The sequence below is a fragment of the Primulina tabacum genome, chromosome 14 (genome assembly GCF_025594145.1).
Source record: "Primulina tabacum isolate GXHZ01 chromosome 14, ASM2559414v2, whole genome shotgun sequence".
Lineage (NCBI taxonomy): Eukaryota > Viridiplantae > Streptophyta > Magnoliopsida > Lamiales > Gesneriaceae > Primulina > Primulina tabacum.
In genome coordinates this window covers 35,366,981-35,383,431 of record NC_134563.1, presented here as the reverse complement: position 1 = coordinate 35,383,431, position 16,451 = coordinate 35,366,981, and the positions used below count along the sequence as shown (strand labels likewise).

The 16,451-nt window shown below is 40.7% G+C and overlaps 1 protein-coding gene across 2 annotated transcripts; it reads right to left on the bottom strand.

The window, feature by feature from the left end:
* Nucleotides 1-9,699: 9,699 nt before the first annotated feature.
* Nucleotides 9,700-15,264, bottom strand: LOC142524180 (DIS3-like exonuclease 2). 2 transcript variants are annotated; one of them, XM_075628003.1, is made up of 8 exons: nucleotides 14,899-15,264; nucleotides 14,140-14,496; nucleotides 13,991-14,040; nucleotides 13,835-13,903; nucleotides 13,244-13,382; nucleotides 11,157-13,129; nucleotides 10,605-10,676; nucleotides 9,700-10,510 (listed from the first exon to the last, which is right to left on the bottom strand). In XM_075628003.1, the coding sequence occupies exons 1-8, from the start codon at nucleotides 15,032-15,034 to the stop codon at nucleotides 10,121-10,123; spliced, it is 3,186 nt and encodes a 1,061-aa protein (XP_075484118.1). In that variant the 5' UTR covers nucleotides 15,035-15,264; the 3' UTR covers nucleotides 9,700-10,120. The 2 variants fall into 2 exon arrangements, with proteins under 2 accessions (XP_075484118.1, XP_075484117.1); XM_075628002.1 differs by having other exon boundaries at nucleotides 11,157-13,382.
* Between the last annotated feature and the right edge of the window lie 1,187 nt (nucleotides 15,265-16,451).

The following is a 16,451-nucleotide window of genomic DNA, read 5'->3' as shown; positions in this document are numbered from 1 at the left end:
GAGGAGAATGAAGGAGCTGACGCCCTTGCTAAAATGGCAAGCTCACTCCACAGTTGGAAATCAAGAGAGGTGGTGGTCCAAGTAGAACTAAGTCCTTCTCTACACTACCCCTCTCCTGAGCACGAAGACAATGACTGGCGCGCCGAATTATTGGATTACATGAAGGATGGAGTGCTCCCCGAAGATCCGAAAAAAGCATACAGGATGAAGCGAAGGAGCCTTCGGTTTATAGTGGTCAACGGAACTCTTTACAAGAGATCAGCCTCTCGGCCTCTTCTCAAGTGCTTGGGTCCCAAACAATCTAACTATGTGCTAAGGGAGATTCATGAAGGCTGTTGCGGAAATCACTTGGGATCTTACTTTCTAGCGCGAAAGGCACTCTTGGCCGGATATTTCTGGCCCACTATGTTAAAAGACGCTCTAGCCATCGTCATCTCATGGGACATCTGCCAACGTCATGCTAAGCTCCAACACCAACCAGCTGCACTAATGAAGAGTATTGTGGCGGCCTGCCCGTTTGACCAGTGGGGGATCGACATTGTGGGACCTTTTCCCACGGCCCCAGCTCAGAAAAAGTTCTTGCTCGTTGCCATAGATTATTTCTCAAAATGGGTAGAGGCTGAGGCTTTGGCTAAGATAACTGAAAATGAGGTACTCAAATTTCTCTGGAAGAACATCGTCTGCAGGTTCGGGGTCCCGAGGAAGTTGATATCCGACAATGGAAGGCAATTTCAAGGAAGCCGGATCCAAGCCTGGTGTAAAGAGATGAAGATCCAGCAGCACTCACCTCTGTGGCCTACCCTCAGTGCAATGGCCAAGTGGAGGTCACCAACAGATCCTTAGTAGAGAGCCTGAAGACCAGACTTGGGAGCGCAAAAGGTAATTGGGTGGAGGAACTCCCCAGCGTGCTTTGGTCATACAGGACTACTCCAAAGATAGGCACGGGGGAGACGCCTTTCAGCCTAGTCTATGGAAATGAAGCCGTGCTTCCGGCAGAGATCGGTGAAGAGACAACTCGCGTAATATTCTATGATGAGCAAAACAGTGAGAGGCGAGCCGCGGACCTAGATTTCGTGGAGGAGAAGAGGGAAGCCGCGGCCATAAGATGGAAGCTTACAAGAGACGCATAGCCCAAACCTACAATAAGAGGGTCATTCAGAGGAGCTTCCAGGTTGGAGACCTGGTTTGGAAGAAGGTTCAAGAAGAGAAGGTCGGAAAGCTCGATCCGAAATGGGAAGGACCGTTCAAAGTGGTAGAGAAGCTCAGCTCAGGTGCCTATTACTTAGAAGATTGGGCAGGGAAGAAACTGTAGAGGCCATGGAATGCTTATCACCTCCGCAAATATTATGCTTAAATTTTGTTAGAAGCTCTAGTTTTTTTTTTTTTATGTCATTTACTTTCGAATCAAGGACGTCAGGCTTTAAATGCTTTATTCAGATACATTAATAAAGTTATGCATTTTTGTAGAAATTATTATTATTGCATGAAAAGGGTTTTCACCCTCAGCAGTTCAGGAGCCCCGAGCTCACCTCATCTTGGTTACGCCAAGTATGAAAAGGGTTTTCACCCTCAGCAGTTCAGGAGCCCAGAGCTCACCTCATCTTGGTTACGCCAAGTATGAAAAGGGTTTTCACCCTTAGCAGTTCAGGAGCCCAGAGCTCACCTCATCTTGGTTACGCCGAGTATGAAAAGGGTTTTCACCCTCAGCAGTTCAGGAGCCACGAGCTCACCTCATCTTGGTTACGCCAAGTATGAAAAGGGTTTTCACCCTCAGCAGTTCAGGAGCCCAGAGCTCACCTCATCTTGGTTACGCCAAGTATGAAAAGGGTTTTCACCCTCAGCAGTTCAGGAGCCCAGAGCTCACCTCATCTTGGTTACGCCAAATATGAAAAGGGTTTTCACCCTCAGCAGTTCAGGAGCCCAGAGCTCACCTCATCTTGGTTACGCCAAGTATGACAAGAGTTTTCACCCTCAGTCAGCTCAAGAGCCTCATAGCTCACCTCAGCTCGGCATAAATTTTACGATTCAGTTTTTATGGTCAAGTGCCTGGCCGAGCTCCAATGGCCGAGCCGAGCCCAGCAATGTTTTATTTTTACCAAGTTATTATGGTCAAGTGGCTGGCCGAGCTCCCATGGCCGAGCCGATCTCAGCAATGTTTTAGTTTTACCAAGTTATTATGGTCAAGTGGCTGGCCGAGCTCCCATGGCCGAGCCGATCTCAGCAATGTTTTACTTTTACCAAGTTATTATGGTTAAGTGGCTGGCCGAGCTCCAATGGCCGAGCCGATCTCAGCAATGTCTTATTTTTACCAAGTTATTATGAAGTGGCTGGCCGAGCTCCCATGGCCGAGCCGAGCTCAGCAATGTCTTATTCCTACCAAGTTACAATTTGATCAAGTGTCAGGCCGAGCTTCAGAAGCCCAGCCGACCTCTCTCAGCTTGACCTCACTGGTTTATTATTTGATTAAAGGTCGAGCCGAGCTCCAGGAGCCCAGCCGACCTCTCTCAGCGTGACCTCACTTGTTTATTAATTGATTTTAAGTGTCGGGCCGAGCTCTAAGAGTCCAGCCGACCTCTCCAAGTAGGACATCATCGATTTACTATTAGTAAACCGACCTACAATTAACTAGCTGACACAACACTAGGGAGGATACTGCAATAAAACATAAATTACGGCATAAATTCAGTACAAAGGGGGGGGGGGGGGGGGGACTGCCGATCACATATCCGGGGGGAGGTTCTCCACAACCTTCTTGGCATCCAGAAAATCGTCCGAGGTTCCCTCTGGGGGATAGCCAGCCTCTCTGAACTGGGCCACAGCGCCATCAAAGCCAACATAAATAAAGTTCAGGGCCTTTTCAGCAACGACGTCCCAAAACTCCTCGGACTTCAAGAAAGCCTCTTTGAAGACCTCAGCCCCATTAGCAAGGTCAGCTCTTGCCGAAACAATCTCCTGCTGGGCTACGCTAAGTTCCTCCTTAACGGCCCTCAGTCTCCTCCTGGGCAGCATCCAGGCGGACCTCAGCCAAGCGCAGTTCATTCTTCAGTTTCAGGTTCTCGGCAGCAAAGCCCTCCCGCATATCCGCCTCCTTCCTCTTTGAATTGGCCAGTTCCTTCTCCAGGGCCTCGGTCAGGACAGCGAGTTTGCTCTCAAGCTCGGCAGAGGTTGACTGGAAGGACCTGACGTCCTTGGAGGATTGCTTGCGGAAATTAGTAGCTCTGAATGCCACCTCGGCATTCAATAGGGCGGCCTGCATAGATGATATGTTAGCCAAATTAAAGTAGCATAAGGAGTCAACCTAAAGTAGATTACCTCAGCACTGGCGCTGGTGGACCTCCTGACAAGCTCAGACCAGTCTAGCCCATCGAGGAATTCTGCAGTCAGCCTTCGACTGCGATGTCCCGGAGAACAGCTCCGGCCATAGGAGTTGGCCCTGCCCCAACGATGCGCAGGTCCTCTCGGTACATGTCATACAAATTAGTGCGGCAGCGGAGGACTTGTGAGGAGGTGGCTGAGCTCATCTGCCGGATTGGCAAAACGTCAGCTTGGATGGGGTCGAGCTCCCTGCTGCTTACTGATTGTCCGTGAGAGCGAGGGGGTTTCGGGGGCTCGGCGCTTCCGGGAAGAGCTCGGGGGAACAATTCGCGTCTCAGCGGTAGAAACGACAGTGACCTCCGCGTTAGCCTCGGCAATCACGGCTTTGCCCTTATCCGCACCAGCTGAGCTGGCCTTCTGTTGCCTCCGGGCCTCAGCCTTTTTTATGAGGGCATTCATGACTCTGGCAGCTGAAACAAAAAAGAAAAAAAAACACAGCAAGTTAAATAAAAAAAAAAAAAAAGAGCTTGGGGGATCAGCAGAGGCCGGGCTAAATTCCATACCCTCGTTGCCTTGGGATGTGACTTTGGCCGGACTGAGCCCGTAATAACTCAGGAGGTCCTCGGCTAAGAGAGTGGGTGTATGGAAACGCCGACCCCTGATTGCCCCGAATGGTCCAAGAAAGGTGCTGCTCTTACGAAAGCCCGAGAGGGGACATGGGAGCTCAGGAAGAGAAACCCTCCACTGAGAACAGATGTCCCACCGATCGGAGGGATGAACAAAGAAAAAGTGGTTTTTCCAGTGTTTGTTAGAACTTGGGGCCCCTTCGAAAAACTGACAGCTTGGTCGAGCTGAGAAGTAGAAGGGGCCCTCCTCTGACCTCTTAGGGAGGTAGAAGTGGGAGAAGGAAATAGGGTCGACTTCATAGCCTAAGGCTTTGAAAAGGACTACATAGTTGCATAAAGTACGGAAAGCGTTGGGGGTGAATTGGCCGAGATGAATTTGATAAAACTGGCTGAGCTGCTGGAAGAAAGGAGGGAGAGGAAATCGAAGTCCAGCTTCCAGTTGGTCCTGATAAAAGGTGTAGTAGCCAGGAGGGGGGTTGTTAGCTCGCTCCTCAGAGTGAGGGAATATAAAATCGTAATCAGCAGGGGCGTAAGGAGATAGCTTGGATGCGGAGCTCATCTGAGACATCCAGCCATGAGGGATGGAGCTCAAACCAGGGGTCGGACGTCCTGATCGGCTCCTCGGGGTAACTTAGGCTGAGCTGGTTCAGGTCCGCGCCATCATCACCAGCAACAAGGCGGGGGCTGACCCCTTCTGTCTCAGGACACGCATCTGACCCCGAGAGGACCTCCGCGAGGGGATCATAACGATCCACCTCTCGGAATAGCCCCTCGGAGGTCGACGGAGAAGAATGGGTGGGGGAAACCATAATAACAATACCTACTAAAGGTCGGGAGAGCTAAGATATTGATTTGAAGTTCTGTTGGAGGGTCGGAGCCGAGATGAGGGAATCGAAACGTAAAAGTGAGAGGGGTTGGGGATCGTATTTATAGAGGGACCTTGAGGAGATCGGACCGTTGATTTCGGGTGACGTGGGCGGCTAGGATGTTCTCGAAGAATGTGCAACTAGCCGTTAGCTTGACAGGTGGCAGTGGCGTTTCATATTTAGGTCGGGAACCTACAGGACTGAAAGTGGAGCGCCTCCGCTTTTCACAAGCTCAGCAGACGTCATAAAGGGGTAATTCAGTGTAGCTCGGGACCGCGGGTCTCAGCTCAGCTCTCATAAGAATATTTCAGCTCAGCACAACGAATAGCCTTCCATGGCATAACGGTGTAGTTAAGGGAATTCATTTGATAGCCCAGAACGGCCGAAGAAGCCCAAGACTCAGCTCGACTAGAGGCTTTGCCGATCGCATCAGGACATACCAACACGCTATCACGAAAGGCCAGTGCCAAAAAGCTTCTAAGCTCAGTGTAGCCGAAGACCACCAAAATATCAGGCAACTATGAGCCTCTGGTTTGTAACGTCAGCTCACCCAGTCACTCAATCATCTTAAGCCCAGCACGATTCAATGATCTTGAGCTCAAAGTAATCATGGTCAACCGGGAGCTCATACCACTACGAGCTTCTGGTTTTCAACGTCAGCTCGACTCGAGGGGGGGACTCTTGATACCCTCGGATGGAGGATGGGCTCGGCCCGCTCCCGATAGCCCATCTTGAGGGAAGCCCAGCGCTCAGAGGAGCACTTGAAGTCATCCGCGGGAGGTCATCCCAGCCGACCTCCCATGTCAGCAGGGCCGTCGATTAGAGATGGCGGCCGAGGTCCCATGCCGACCTCCCTTGCCGACCTCCCAACAAGAAGCCGAGCCGACCTCCTACAGGGCGATATCGGGACGATTGGAGACGCATTAGCCGAGCTCCCGAGCCGAGCTCCCATAAGGTCCTGGCTTCACATGGGCTCATGCCTACGAGAGCCCTTCCTCAGATGTTAAGTGCGTAGCCCGCGGAGATCAAAGCCCAGAAAAGTAAAGCCCATCAGAAATCTAGATTAAATCTAGCGATATCTAAGTCAAATCTGGGTAAAGATCTAATCAAATTTTCCGAAAATTCTGAAGATCGAAACCTACCAAAACTAGGACTCTGCGGTTCACCTATAAATATCAGGTTTCGTTAACTCTAAATTCATTCATACTTTTTCACATTCCCTCTGCACACACACATTACTCTCTCAGTTTTCCGTTTTCTAACTTGAGCGTCGGAGGGGCTACGCCGGAACAACCTTCCGGCCCCCCTTCTAACACTCTTGTTTGTGTTTCTTGATTTCGAGGTGCTGGATCTGAGCCCCACGGTGACGTGCCGACCTCCCAGCCAGCGTACCAAGGTTTGATCCGAGCTCCCCAAGCGAAGAACTGACCTCCCAGCTAGCATCACCGATTCCAGAGACATCAAGTACGAATGCTAATCTATCCATTTTTTAAAAAAATTTACGCGTTATGATTTTATCTATTTTTTAAAAGTAGAAATAGTAAACAGAATACCGCTCGTATTTTTTACATTTTCAGCTTTTTAAAACCTTCCATAAAACAATTATCTATTGAAATAATGAATAGTCTCGTGTGAGACGGGTTGACTTGTTCTATATATACAAAGAAATATTATATTTTTTATTTTAAAAATATAATATTTTATGGATCAGATAAAGTTGGAGATTCGTATCGTAAAAAATTAAATCGTGAGAGTTTTTGTGTTTGAATACATGGTATTGGTTGGAAAGCTCTTCCATCTGAATCACGATATCAACTCTTGATCGTTATTTCCGAATTCAACTTTAAAAAATAGTTTTATATATTATTTTTCGAAACTTATGTATTAAATTGTATCCAAATTTCAACCTTAACGGACGGCAAGACTGAACCCAACGTTTAAATATTTCGTATCAGAAGCCCGATTCATTTTGGGCTCTAAAAAATATTTTATACATGGGCTGTAACTTTTGAAAAGGCTCGTTCTTTCAATGAGGGCTTGTAAAAATGAAAAAGTTCCAGTCCAATAATGTATCATGATTTAAATAAAATATAATTTTTTTCATAAAACTAAAGAATTTTTATTTGGACAGATTGAAATATGATATTCACATCTCTGTAATAAAATCAGATCATTCCATCAAATTGTATAATTCATTTTTGTAGATAATCTAACCAAACACTGAAAATAATAAAAAAAAAGTTACTAAAATCTCAATAGATAATCTTCCACACATTCGAACCATATTTCAAATGTACAAATCTTAAAAATAATTAGAGTAGGTTTCTTGTGAGACGGTCTCACGAATCTTTATTTATGAGACGGGTCAACCCTACCGATATTCACAATAAAAAGTAATACTCTTAGCATAAAAAATAATAAATTTTCATGGATGAACCAAATAAAAGATCCGTCTCATAAAATACGATCTCTGATACCGTCTCACACAAGTTTTTGCCAAATAATTAATAGAAGCAACTAACAAGGCGGGGCGGGGTATATCCATGGTTCAATTGTTCTTGGAGGGGGAAATTAAATGCCAAACTACAACTTTTTTTTTTTGGGAATAATTAATATTGATCTGGTTATATTTTGTGGCCTTATTCAATTGGAATACTTTATTTCGACAAATATTTGAATTTATGAATAAATTTGGTTTAAACAATAACAATATTATTAGGTTGATTGATTGATAGAAAGTACATTCCTGATTCCAACTACATATATAATATAGCACATGAATTTTTTTTAACTCAGGAAGAACATCATTAATCTTTATTTATATGACAAAAATTTGTCTGAGATGATCTCACGGGTTGTATTTTGTGATACGGATCTTTATTTGGGTCATCCATGAAAAAATATGACTTTTTATGCTAAGAATATTACTTTTTATTGTGAATATTGGCATGATTGACCCGTCTTACAGATAAAGATTCGTGAGACCATTTCACAAGAGACATACTCTACTTATATTACGTGTGTTAAAGGTGTCTCACATCGATTGGATAAAGTTCTTGAGAATTGATTATTGTATTTGGACAATATTTCTTATTTGAGCTAGCTTTTGGATATAGTATCAATCTTAACATGGCTTAAGGGGTATGTTAAGATGTCTCACATCGGTTGGATAGAGTTATGAGAGTTACACATATGGACTTGGATAATACTATATTTTTAAACTAACTTTTGAGGTTGAGTTAGATTCAAGTCTCAATATATATATTATATCTCACAAAAAATGAATAAAAAGTTGTGATATCATCAAAATGAAGTTCGATTATGTTGTATGAAAGTACATCCGATGAATCTTCCCATGCATACGCTCTTGAAGGGAAAAAAATCAAAGCTAGTTGGAGAGGGATGCTTCAACAACTAAAAAGAAAAATGAGGCTGGTCAAAGGATAAAAATATAAAATAACTTCATAAATATTAATTTTGAACTTATTTAATTATGACAATGAAGCTTAGGGAAAAAATTATAAAATTTGAATAAGCGGAAAGAGAAGCCTGATTTTCTTTCTCACTAGAGTATGAACCCAAGCTCTCATCATATGACTCATATAACTTTAAAGTGAAGGGCAAGGCCCGTTCATGGTAATCAATGGCGGTATCCATCCGTGTAAACACTCGTTCCCGCGGTCTTAATAATAGCACACACACTGATACACTCAAGATAAATGTCATTTTAACTTCAATTTTTTTCATGCAAACACAACCTATAGTACGTATTCTTGCTTGGCACTAATTTGAAGTCATTATTTTCACTTTTTAAGGCAAAATTAATTATTGGAACAAGAAATATAAGGGAAAAGTATTTCACAAGAAAAATAATCAAAAACATTATTATTCAGTGAGCTGGAAATTATTAATAATGATTATATGATAAGACGAAACAAAAAACAAAAACAAGAAGTAAAAAGATCGATATTTCATTCTTTTTTATATATATTTTTTATCGCCATTTTTTATATATATATTTTTCTAACGTAATCGTTACAAGTACGATATGTTCTATTTTATTAGTAGCAATATTTAATTTATTAAACTTATTAAATAACTGGTACAGCGGTACTGGACTTGTACTTTAGATTAAATTTGTAGCACAAGACGCTAATTAGTAGCCAGAAGAGTGGATCGCGACCTAAGGTACTACTACCATGCACTTGCTAAACTCGTGATCTTATGGAAAAATATACGATTTAGGTCATGTTCAGAAAACGATCAACGATATTTCAAAGCAATAGTATTACAATGTATGGTCAACGATCAAGTTTTTAATTTCTTATATCAACATTTTTTAAGATTATTGTGTTAGTACTGATGTTTATCTGATATGTATAATAAAAAAAAAAGTAGCAACGACGGATTGACACATCAAAAAATTGATTTTGTTATCATCGAAACAAATGTATTATTGGTTCTGGCAATCCAACATTTAAGGACGATGAGTTCGTTCGTTCTGCTAAGCTTCACATCTCATTTGTTTTCTCATTATATAAGCTAAAATTGAGTGCATAAATGGTTTATTTTCTATTTATTATTGTTATTCACATTATTGCCATCACAAAGGGTGAGGTTAATAATTGATTGTGATGTTATTATCAAAATTAAGACCATTGTTGAGTGCTATATTTCGGCAATCACGATATGTTATCCTCAGAAAAAGGAGCACAAAATCATTGTTTTAGATCATACCCAGTCTCCGTTACTCTATATATTTAATAATATATATAATGTATATCAATATTATATCAATACTAAATGAGAGCTTGTTGTAATATATAGTGGTTAATTCATACATACTCAAAGATGGCGTTTATATGCTCCATGCAAGGCAGTAAAAAGACAAGTAGATCAAGAAAGGCGATTGGTTCATTAGTAAAAGATGTCTTAGTCCAAGACCAGAATGTACACTTGAAAGAAAAAAAGTTCAAGTCAAATCATTAAAGCCCAGTAATCAATCCAGTTTAGTTGAAGTATTTCTTGGCATGAAACGCTAGAAGCTGTTATCAGAACTGAGGTGCAGACTGAAGTTAAACAGGATGAAGCCGGCCAACAAAAATAGACCCTTCATTCCTGCGACCAAAGTTGCTATAACAAAACACAACCACTACGCATTGAATCAGGTGACCCTCCCCCCATTTACACCATCCCTCCTCCTGAAATTGCCATCCGATATCGACAATATCTCAATTCACAACGTCCTAAAACTTCCACTCGAGCTCCTTGTACCACCTTCTACTGTCCAATACATTAAAAGTCATGTAACTATTATTGGAAGTATGAGCTTATATACAGCCTAGCCACAATATCGATGGGCCCATCATCCCCACCCACAGCATGCAGAGCAACGGGGATTTTTGATAGCAGATTCACTGTGAGTGGAAAAACAGCAGGCTGGTGACGGATATTGTGACCGATTATCTCATTTTTTTGTGAGTCTTCATGCTTTTCCCCGCAATGTCCCAGAAAATCCAAGTCTAGCTTCAAATCAGTTGGATTTATCAGCAAAGCAACTTCTTCAAGCACCTTGCACTTACCTGGGCTAGTTTTTCTGTTTGAGCGTTTACGAATGGAATGACTGAGTATCAAGGTTGAGGTTGATTCCAGCCACTCTACAGTCAGACCTTCAGTTTCATCATAATATATGCGACGTTCGATCTACATTAAAACAGTCAGTGAGCATAAGTTACATGCTCCTGTTGTATAAATATGATAATTTCGGAAGGGGAACAAGTCAATTATAAACGCTTACAGCTAGTTTGGAAATATATACAGACATAAACCTTGGTCCAAGACCAAGAACTCTAGCCTCCGAAAATAATATCTGCAAAGTTCCAAATTATGCTTAAAATGCAGCAGGAGAAAGTATGGAATTAAAAAGGATAACACTTGCACAGAAGAAAAAAGAGTAAATATATTACAATAGTAAGTGTTGGCACAAAATCATAGATAAATAGATCATCTATGGCATACACTGTAAACCAATTAACTGAATCAGCCTCCACAGGAGGATTTTATGATTGGTTAATGAGCAGAGCAGAAATTGAATAGAACATAACGTCATAAGATCGTCAAAAGATTGGTTAATGAGCAGAGCAGAAATTTAATAGAACATAACGTCATAAGATCGTCAAAAGAGAATTGTATAAGTGTAGATAAATCCTGAAGGTCAATTTTGAAAAGTTGACACTTCATCTGTAGAGTGTACTGAACATCTTTCTCAAGAAAGGAAACCGCAAAAGTACCAAATTATTCGGCTCAAACCAAGTACAAAATTAATAAACCAAAGTGGAAGTACATGTACCTCTTTCTTTTTCAAAAAAAGCCACATATAGAGCTTAATGGTGGCATCTTTTACGCGTCTAGCGGCCAGCTTCCTCTCATTGCAATGAGCAGCCACATCAGCAAGAGTTTCAGAACGCGGAAGTTTATATTTCGACGCTGAAATGGATAGAGCTTCCTGAGCTTTAACCGATCTAATTTCATCTTCGTTGAAACACAAACCAGTAAAGCATCGGCTTAACATTTCATTTTTAATTGGGTCTTCGAAAGTACTTTTCCCCTCCAAATACATACTTTCAGCCTCAATAACTGCAGCCAGCATACGATGTACCACAATATCAGGATATCGACGCAATGGCGAAGTGAAATGAGTGTAGCACGGAACAGCCAGAGCATAGTGACCCCAATCAGTATCAGTGTACTTCAAATTTCCAGTGCAAAAGTACTCAGCTAACTGCATTGGTCTTGTGGCATAAGACATCAAAATATCCAACAAGACAGGGTCGTTCTTAAGTTCCTTCCTGATATGCTCTAACGACCGATGAAGGTGCGCAGAAGATGAAGTATTCAATGCTAAACCATGTTTGCTACAAAAGGATTCAAAGTCTTGAAGTTTCCGCGAATTAGGTTCTGTATGCCTTCTAAGTAAAGCACAAGATGGATAAGCTCTAGTTATCACTTCTGCAGCAGTCAAATTGGCCAACAACATAAACTCTTCCACCAGAAAATTTGAGTCCTTTCTCCCAGAAAGCACAGTATCATATGGCATGCCTTCTTCATCGAACAAGAATTCTATGTTTGGGCTGTCCAATGACAGAGCCCCACCCTTGAACCTCTTTAACTTCAACATATTTGAAAGGACATTAAGGATTTTTACAGATTTAGTTACATCACACCATTCAAATTGGCCATACAATTCATGGCAGTGATTTTTGCAATGACTAGAATCCTGATTGTCGAAGGCTCCGTCAATGATTTCCTGAGCATGCTCGTAAGAGAGCTTGCAACAAGACCGGATAATTGTACGGTCTATCCAGTGGTCTAGAACTTCACCCATAGAATTAATGCGCCAAAAAATAGAGAATGCAAGCCTGTCCACTCCAGGTTTCAAGGATGCTAAGTTATCTGAAAGCACTGGGGGAAGCATTGGTATTTTATGTTGCAACAAGTAAACACTTGTTGATCGAATTTGAGCATCCAAGTCTAAAGATGTATCAGGTAGAACAAAATACGAAACATCAGCTATGTGGACCCCCACCCTAAAATCACCGTTCGACAAATTTTCAACAGATAGTGCATCATCAAGATCACTAGCAGTAGCCGGATCCATGGTGAAGATACACAAATTTCTCAAGTCCCTTCTACTCTGTAATTCTTTGGGGGGGAGCTCCAAAGGAAGATGTGGAAGATAGGTAAGCGTTTCAGGGGAAAATTCAGAAGTAATAATTGCATTTTCTAATAAAATTGCAGCAATCAGTGCTTCTACATCACTACCACTTCCAAAAATTTGTATCACACAGGCTTCTGGAATATAACGATCTTCAGCCCAATCAACAACTTTGGCTGCAACAATGTCATTCTCCACTGTCAAATCACCCACTTCCAACCGTTTCTTGATGCTTATAGGCAAATTTACAACAGGGACCGTCATTTTGGTAAATTTGGGATCAGTTGGTGTCAGCAGAATGTATCCTTGATTCAGATTATACTGATGTTTGGATTTCTTAGAGTCCTTTCTTTTCAAGTCTCTGCTGTAAAGCCACTGCTTTACACTCAAAAAACCAACAATACGGTCCTGCCGAGAAGACCTTGCAATGATGGAAACAACTCTACCAGTGGGTCGCCTGAAGGGAAATAAACTCACCAAGTAGCACAACTTCTCAAAAATATTCAAAAGGTTGTAGTCATCACCATAGCATGGTTTGGTAGAATCGTGTATGAATGGCTGATAGCCATTATCCAACATTCCATTCACATACCTATTATCAGCCATTGCTGCAGAAGAAGAACCAGTTTCGTTACGAATACCATCTTCGGAAAAACCCAAGTAATCACCAGAACACACGTGTTCAAAATCCAGTTTTAATTTGCTTTTTTCTTTCGAGCTACCTCGACAAAGCATAAGGGCTTCACTTTGCTCCAAACAACTTGTTCGACAAACACTCTCATTGAGAATTTCATTCGAACCTTTCATCTTTGGCCACGAGGAAGGAGGATCAATGACAATAGCTACAGTGTCACCTTCAAACTACAAGAATCAGATTCACCAAATCAAAAGGATGATTAACCAATGTTAAAACACATGTTCAAAATAATTACTCATGCGTATGCGCATCAGATCACATTTCAATCATTAGATAAACTTGGAATTCATGTCAATTAGACCACAGCACTACATGACAAAACTCATGCATGCGTACACACATGCTACCCCAAACCCATAAATTTCATTGCGCAGAAATGAACAATTCTCAACGGTAATCTGTCACAGTATACCAATGCAGATATACATAAACTTTCAAGCGGATATATCCAGGAACCAGGAATCCTACAAGCGTTATGTCCAAGAAAATGAAATTCAAAATGTGGAATGCAGAAATCATATGCTTGTTGCCATAGTGCAAAACGAATGGAAGAAAATATATGCCAGAATGTAGTAAGCATCCAGAAAAATCAGTAATCAAACAAGAGAACACTTACAGCTCTATTCTGAGCCATCACTCCACTGATGAGAACATCAGTTTGTACTCCATCAACCTTGCAGTAGGCCTAAAAAATCAAGTTTAGTAATTACAATTAACAATCAATTACATAGGGGGTCCAATAAATGCAAACAAAAAAACTATGATGGCCCACCTCAAGTCTGTTATGAGCATTGACACGAAATAAAGCTCTCAATAATTCACCTTTCTGCATATTGAAAAAAAAAAGATATTATGACAGAAAATAAGATTATTGCATCCAAATCTGACATAATAAAATATCTACATGTGCTGGATTTAAACTTGCCTCCAACGCCTTACTAACTGCTTCTGCGGAGAAATGTGGAGGAAAATACGTTGGACCAGCATGAGAATTGACACGACGGGGTATCAAAACAAGCCCATCGGTCTCCTTGCTTACAAAACCCTCGGTGACTGATTTGGAAATTATGAATTCCTCTAAATCATGTGAAATCAAGGGCTGATTCAGTATATCCCCATTTGTAGTTTCTTCATTCAAATGCATTGTGGAAATTGGGCTGCAAATAAAATTATCATCAGCCAGCAGAAGTTGATTCCCGGATGAAGCCTGCTGACTTGATGAGATACCTCCCGGTAAAGTTGACTCATCGACGAATATTTCACTTACAGAACTACAAGCTGCGTCAAAATCAACAAGTAATAGAAAGATCAGAGCCAACTAAGAGATTAAGGGCAAGAAAATGTACCACGTGTCAGGATACAAGGACAAGTATGTCCTGCGTAATTGCGGAACCAGATGCACTTTATGAACTTCGTAAACCCGATGTAAAAAACAATAGCAACTGATTAAGGGCAAGAAACAATAACCGCATCTCCAATTAAATTGACTGGAATCGTTTCACTTCTCCCCGCAATTCAAGAAATCTCACATCGACAAACGCTAGTTTCAAATTCGAAAAAAGCTCGTGTCCAAATCCCAGTTAACTAAGAGTTGGAATCACCATTACAACAGAAGCAGGAGAAATTTTCCGAAAACAACCTACTTATCCAAAACCCAATCAAAAGAGCAAATTAAATTACCAGAAAGCGAGTAGTTTGCCTTGGACCTTCTCGATCGACGCTTCTTTTTCTTATTAATATCTTTAAACCCCCCCTCAACCACAAAATCTTCGGTATGAGTAGAAACCCTGCTTGATTCAACAATAACACCACCCATAGTTTTCGGATAAATCTAAAACCGGATACAGAGAAGAAATCCGATCAAACAGCACAAAAAAAATCAAATTTAAATTAAAAATATGTTAAAAATCCTAGGTTAATGGGTCTTCCGTTTTCCCAAAAAATCGACGGAAGAAGAACCCAATAGATGTAGTTGAATTTTTTTTAAAAAAATGAAGAGAACTGCCGAGCCGTAGCACGAAAGAGATGTGTGGAGGGAGAAAGAACGTGATGATCGCGCCGACATTTTTATTTTTACGAACGCCGACATTTTTATTGTTATTATTATTATAATAATTATTTATTATTATTATCATAAATTCAATTGACGCTCCTCATTCCATTTTCTAATATTCTAATTTTATTTTTCCACTCCATTTTTCGTTTTTCCCCGAGATTTATTACAATTAGATATGGAACTCGGACATCGTCTCGAACCCAGATGTTGATGTTAGAACTCGTCTTAAATACAATATATTTCAATATCAAATTAATATATCTGAATTTTGTTTGCAAATTTTTTTTTTGGGAAAAACTTTAATTAATCTAATTTGACGATGAACACGATTACGAATAGATTATTACACAATCGACGTGTTTTTTATTTGTAAAAAAAGTTGATTTACAAAGACGACATATGTTCTAGTTCGTAAAATGTTTCATGGATTTTAGTTGAAAATAATTTATAAAATTTTGCCTTATACTATTATTATAATAGTTCGAGAAATATTTTCCGACTTAAAATTAAAATGATCACCAACAACATTAAAACTTACGTTACCACCCACAGATTTTCGAAACAAGGACAAGCAAAGCGGTTTATATTGTGCAAGCAGAAAACAAAATAAAATAAAATAGAATTATTGATTCAAGAAAGAAAATAACAAATCCATTGGGATAAAATCCTAATGCCCGTTAATAGAAATTATGCGTTTCATATTATAAATGTGCCTTTAAATAGACTTCTTTATCATATTATCTGATTTTTCTATGTTGAACATGGAGCGTTCGTCTCTCTATGATGTGGTGTAATTTTAACACGTGGATTATCGACATATGATGTCAACTTATATTAAAATATGAGGAACTCATATGATCTAGTTGTACCGAGACACATGAAAAATTACTTTCATGTGCTAGCGCACTAGTTTTTTATTACAAAAAATCATTCGATGTTGTGTCTCATTGGGCTTCAAGATACGAATCTCGGATCCAGTCCATGAAAAATATTATTTTTTATACTAAGTAATTTTTTTTGGGTGTGAATATGAATCGAGTTATCGCGTCTCACGAATATAAATCCATGATAACGTCTCATATGAGAATTATTATTTTTTAATTTCCATTGTTTTGGTCCGGTTGCATATATGATGTTGGTCATGTCAACATTATCGATGTTAAGTCAACATTCTGAT

What these genes read in the sequence shown, in the direction of transcription:
- LOC142524180 (XM_075628002.1), bottom strand. Translation starts at nt 15,034, where the DNA reads ATGGGTGGTGTTATTGTTGAATCAAGCAGGGTTTCTACTCATACCGAA. An exon ending in GGCAAACTACTCGCTTTCTG is followed by an intron (nt 14,497 to 14,898) that starts GTAATTTAATTT and finishes ATTTTGACGCAG; the next exon opens with CTTGTAGTTCTGTAAGTGAA. An exon ending in TATATATTTCCAAACTAGCT is followed by an intron (nt 10,511 to 10,604) that starts GTAAGCGTTTAT and finishes GTTTTAATGTAG; the next exon opens with ATCGAACGTCGCATATATTA.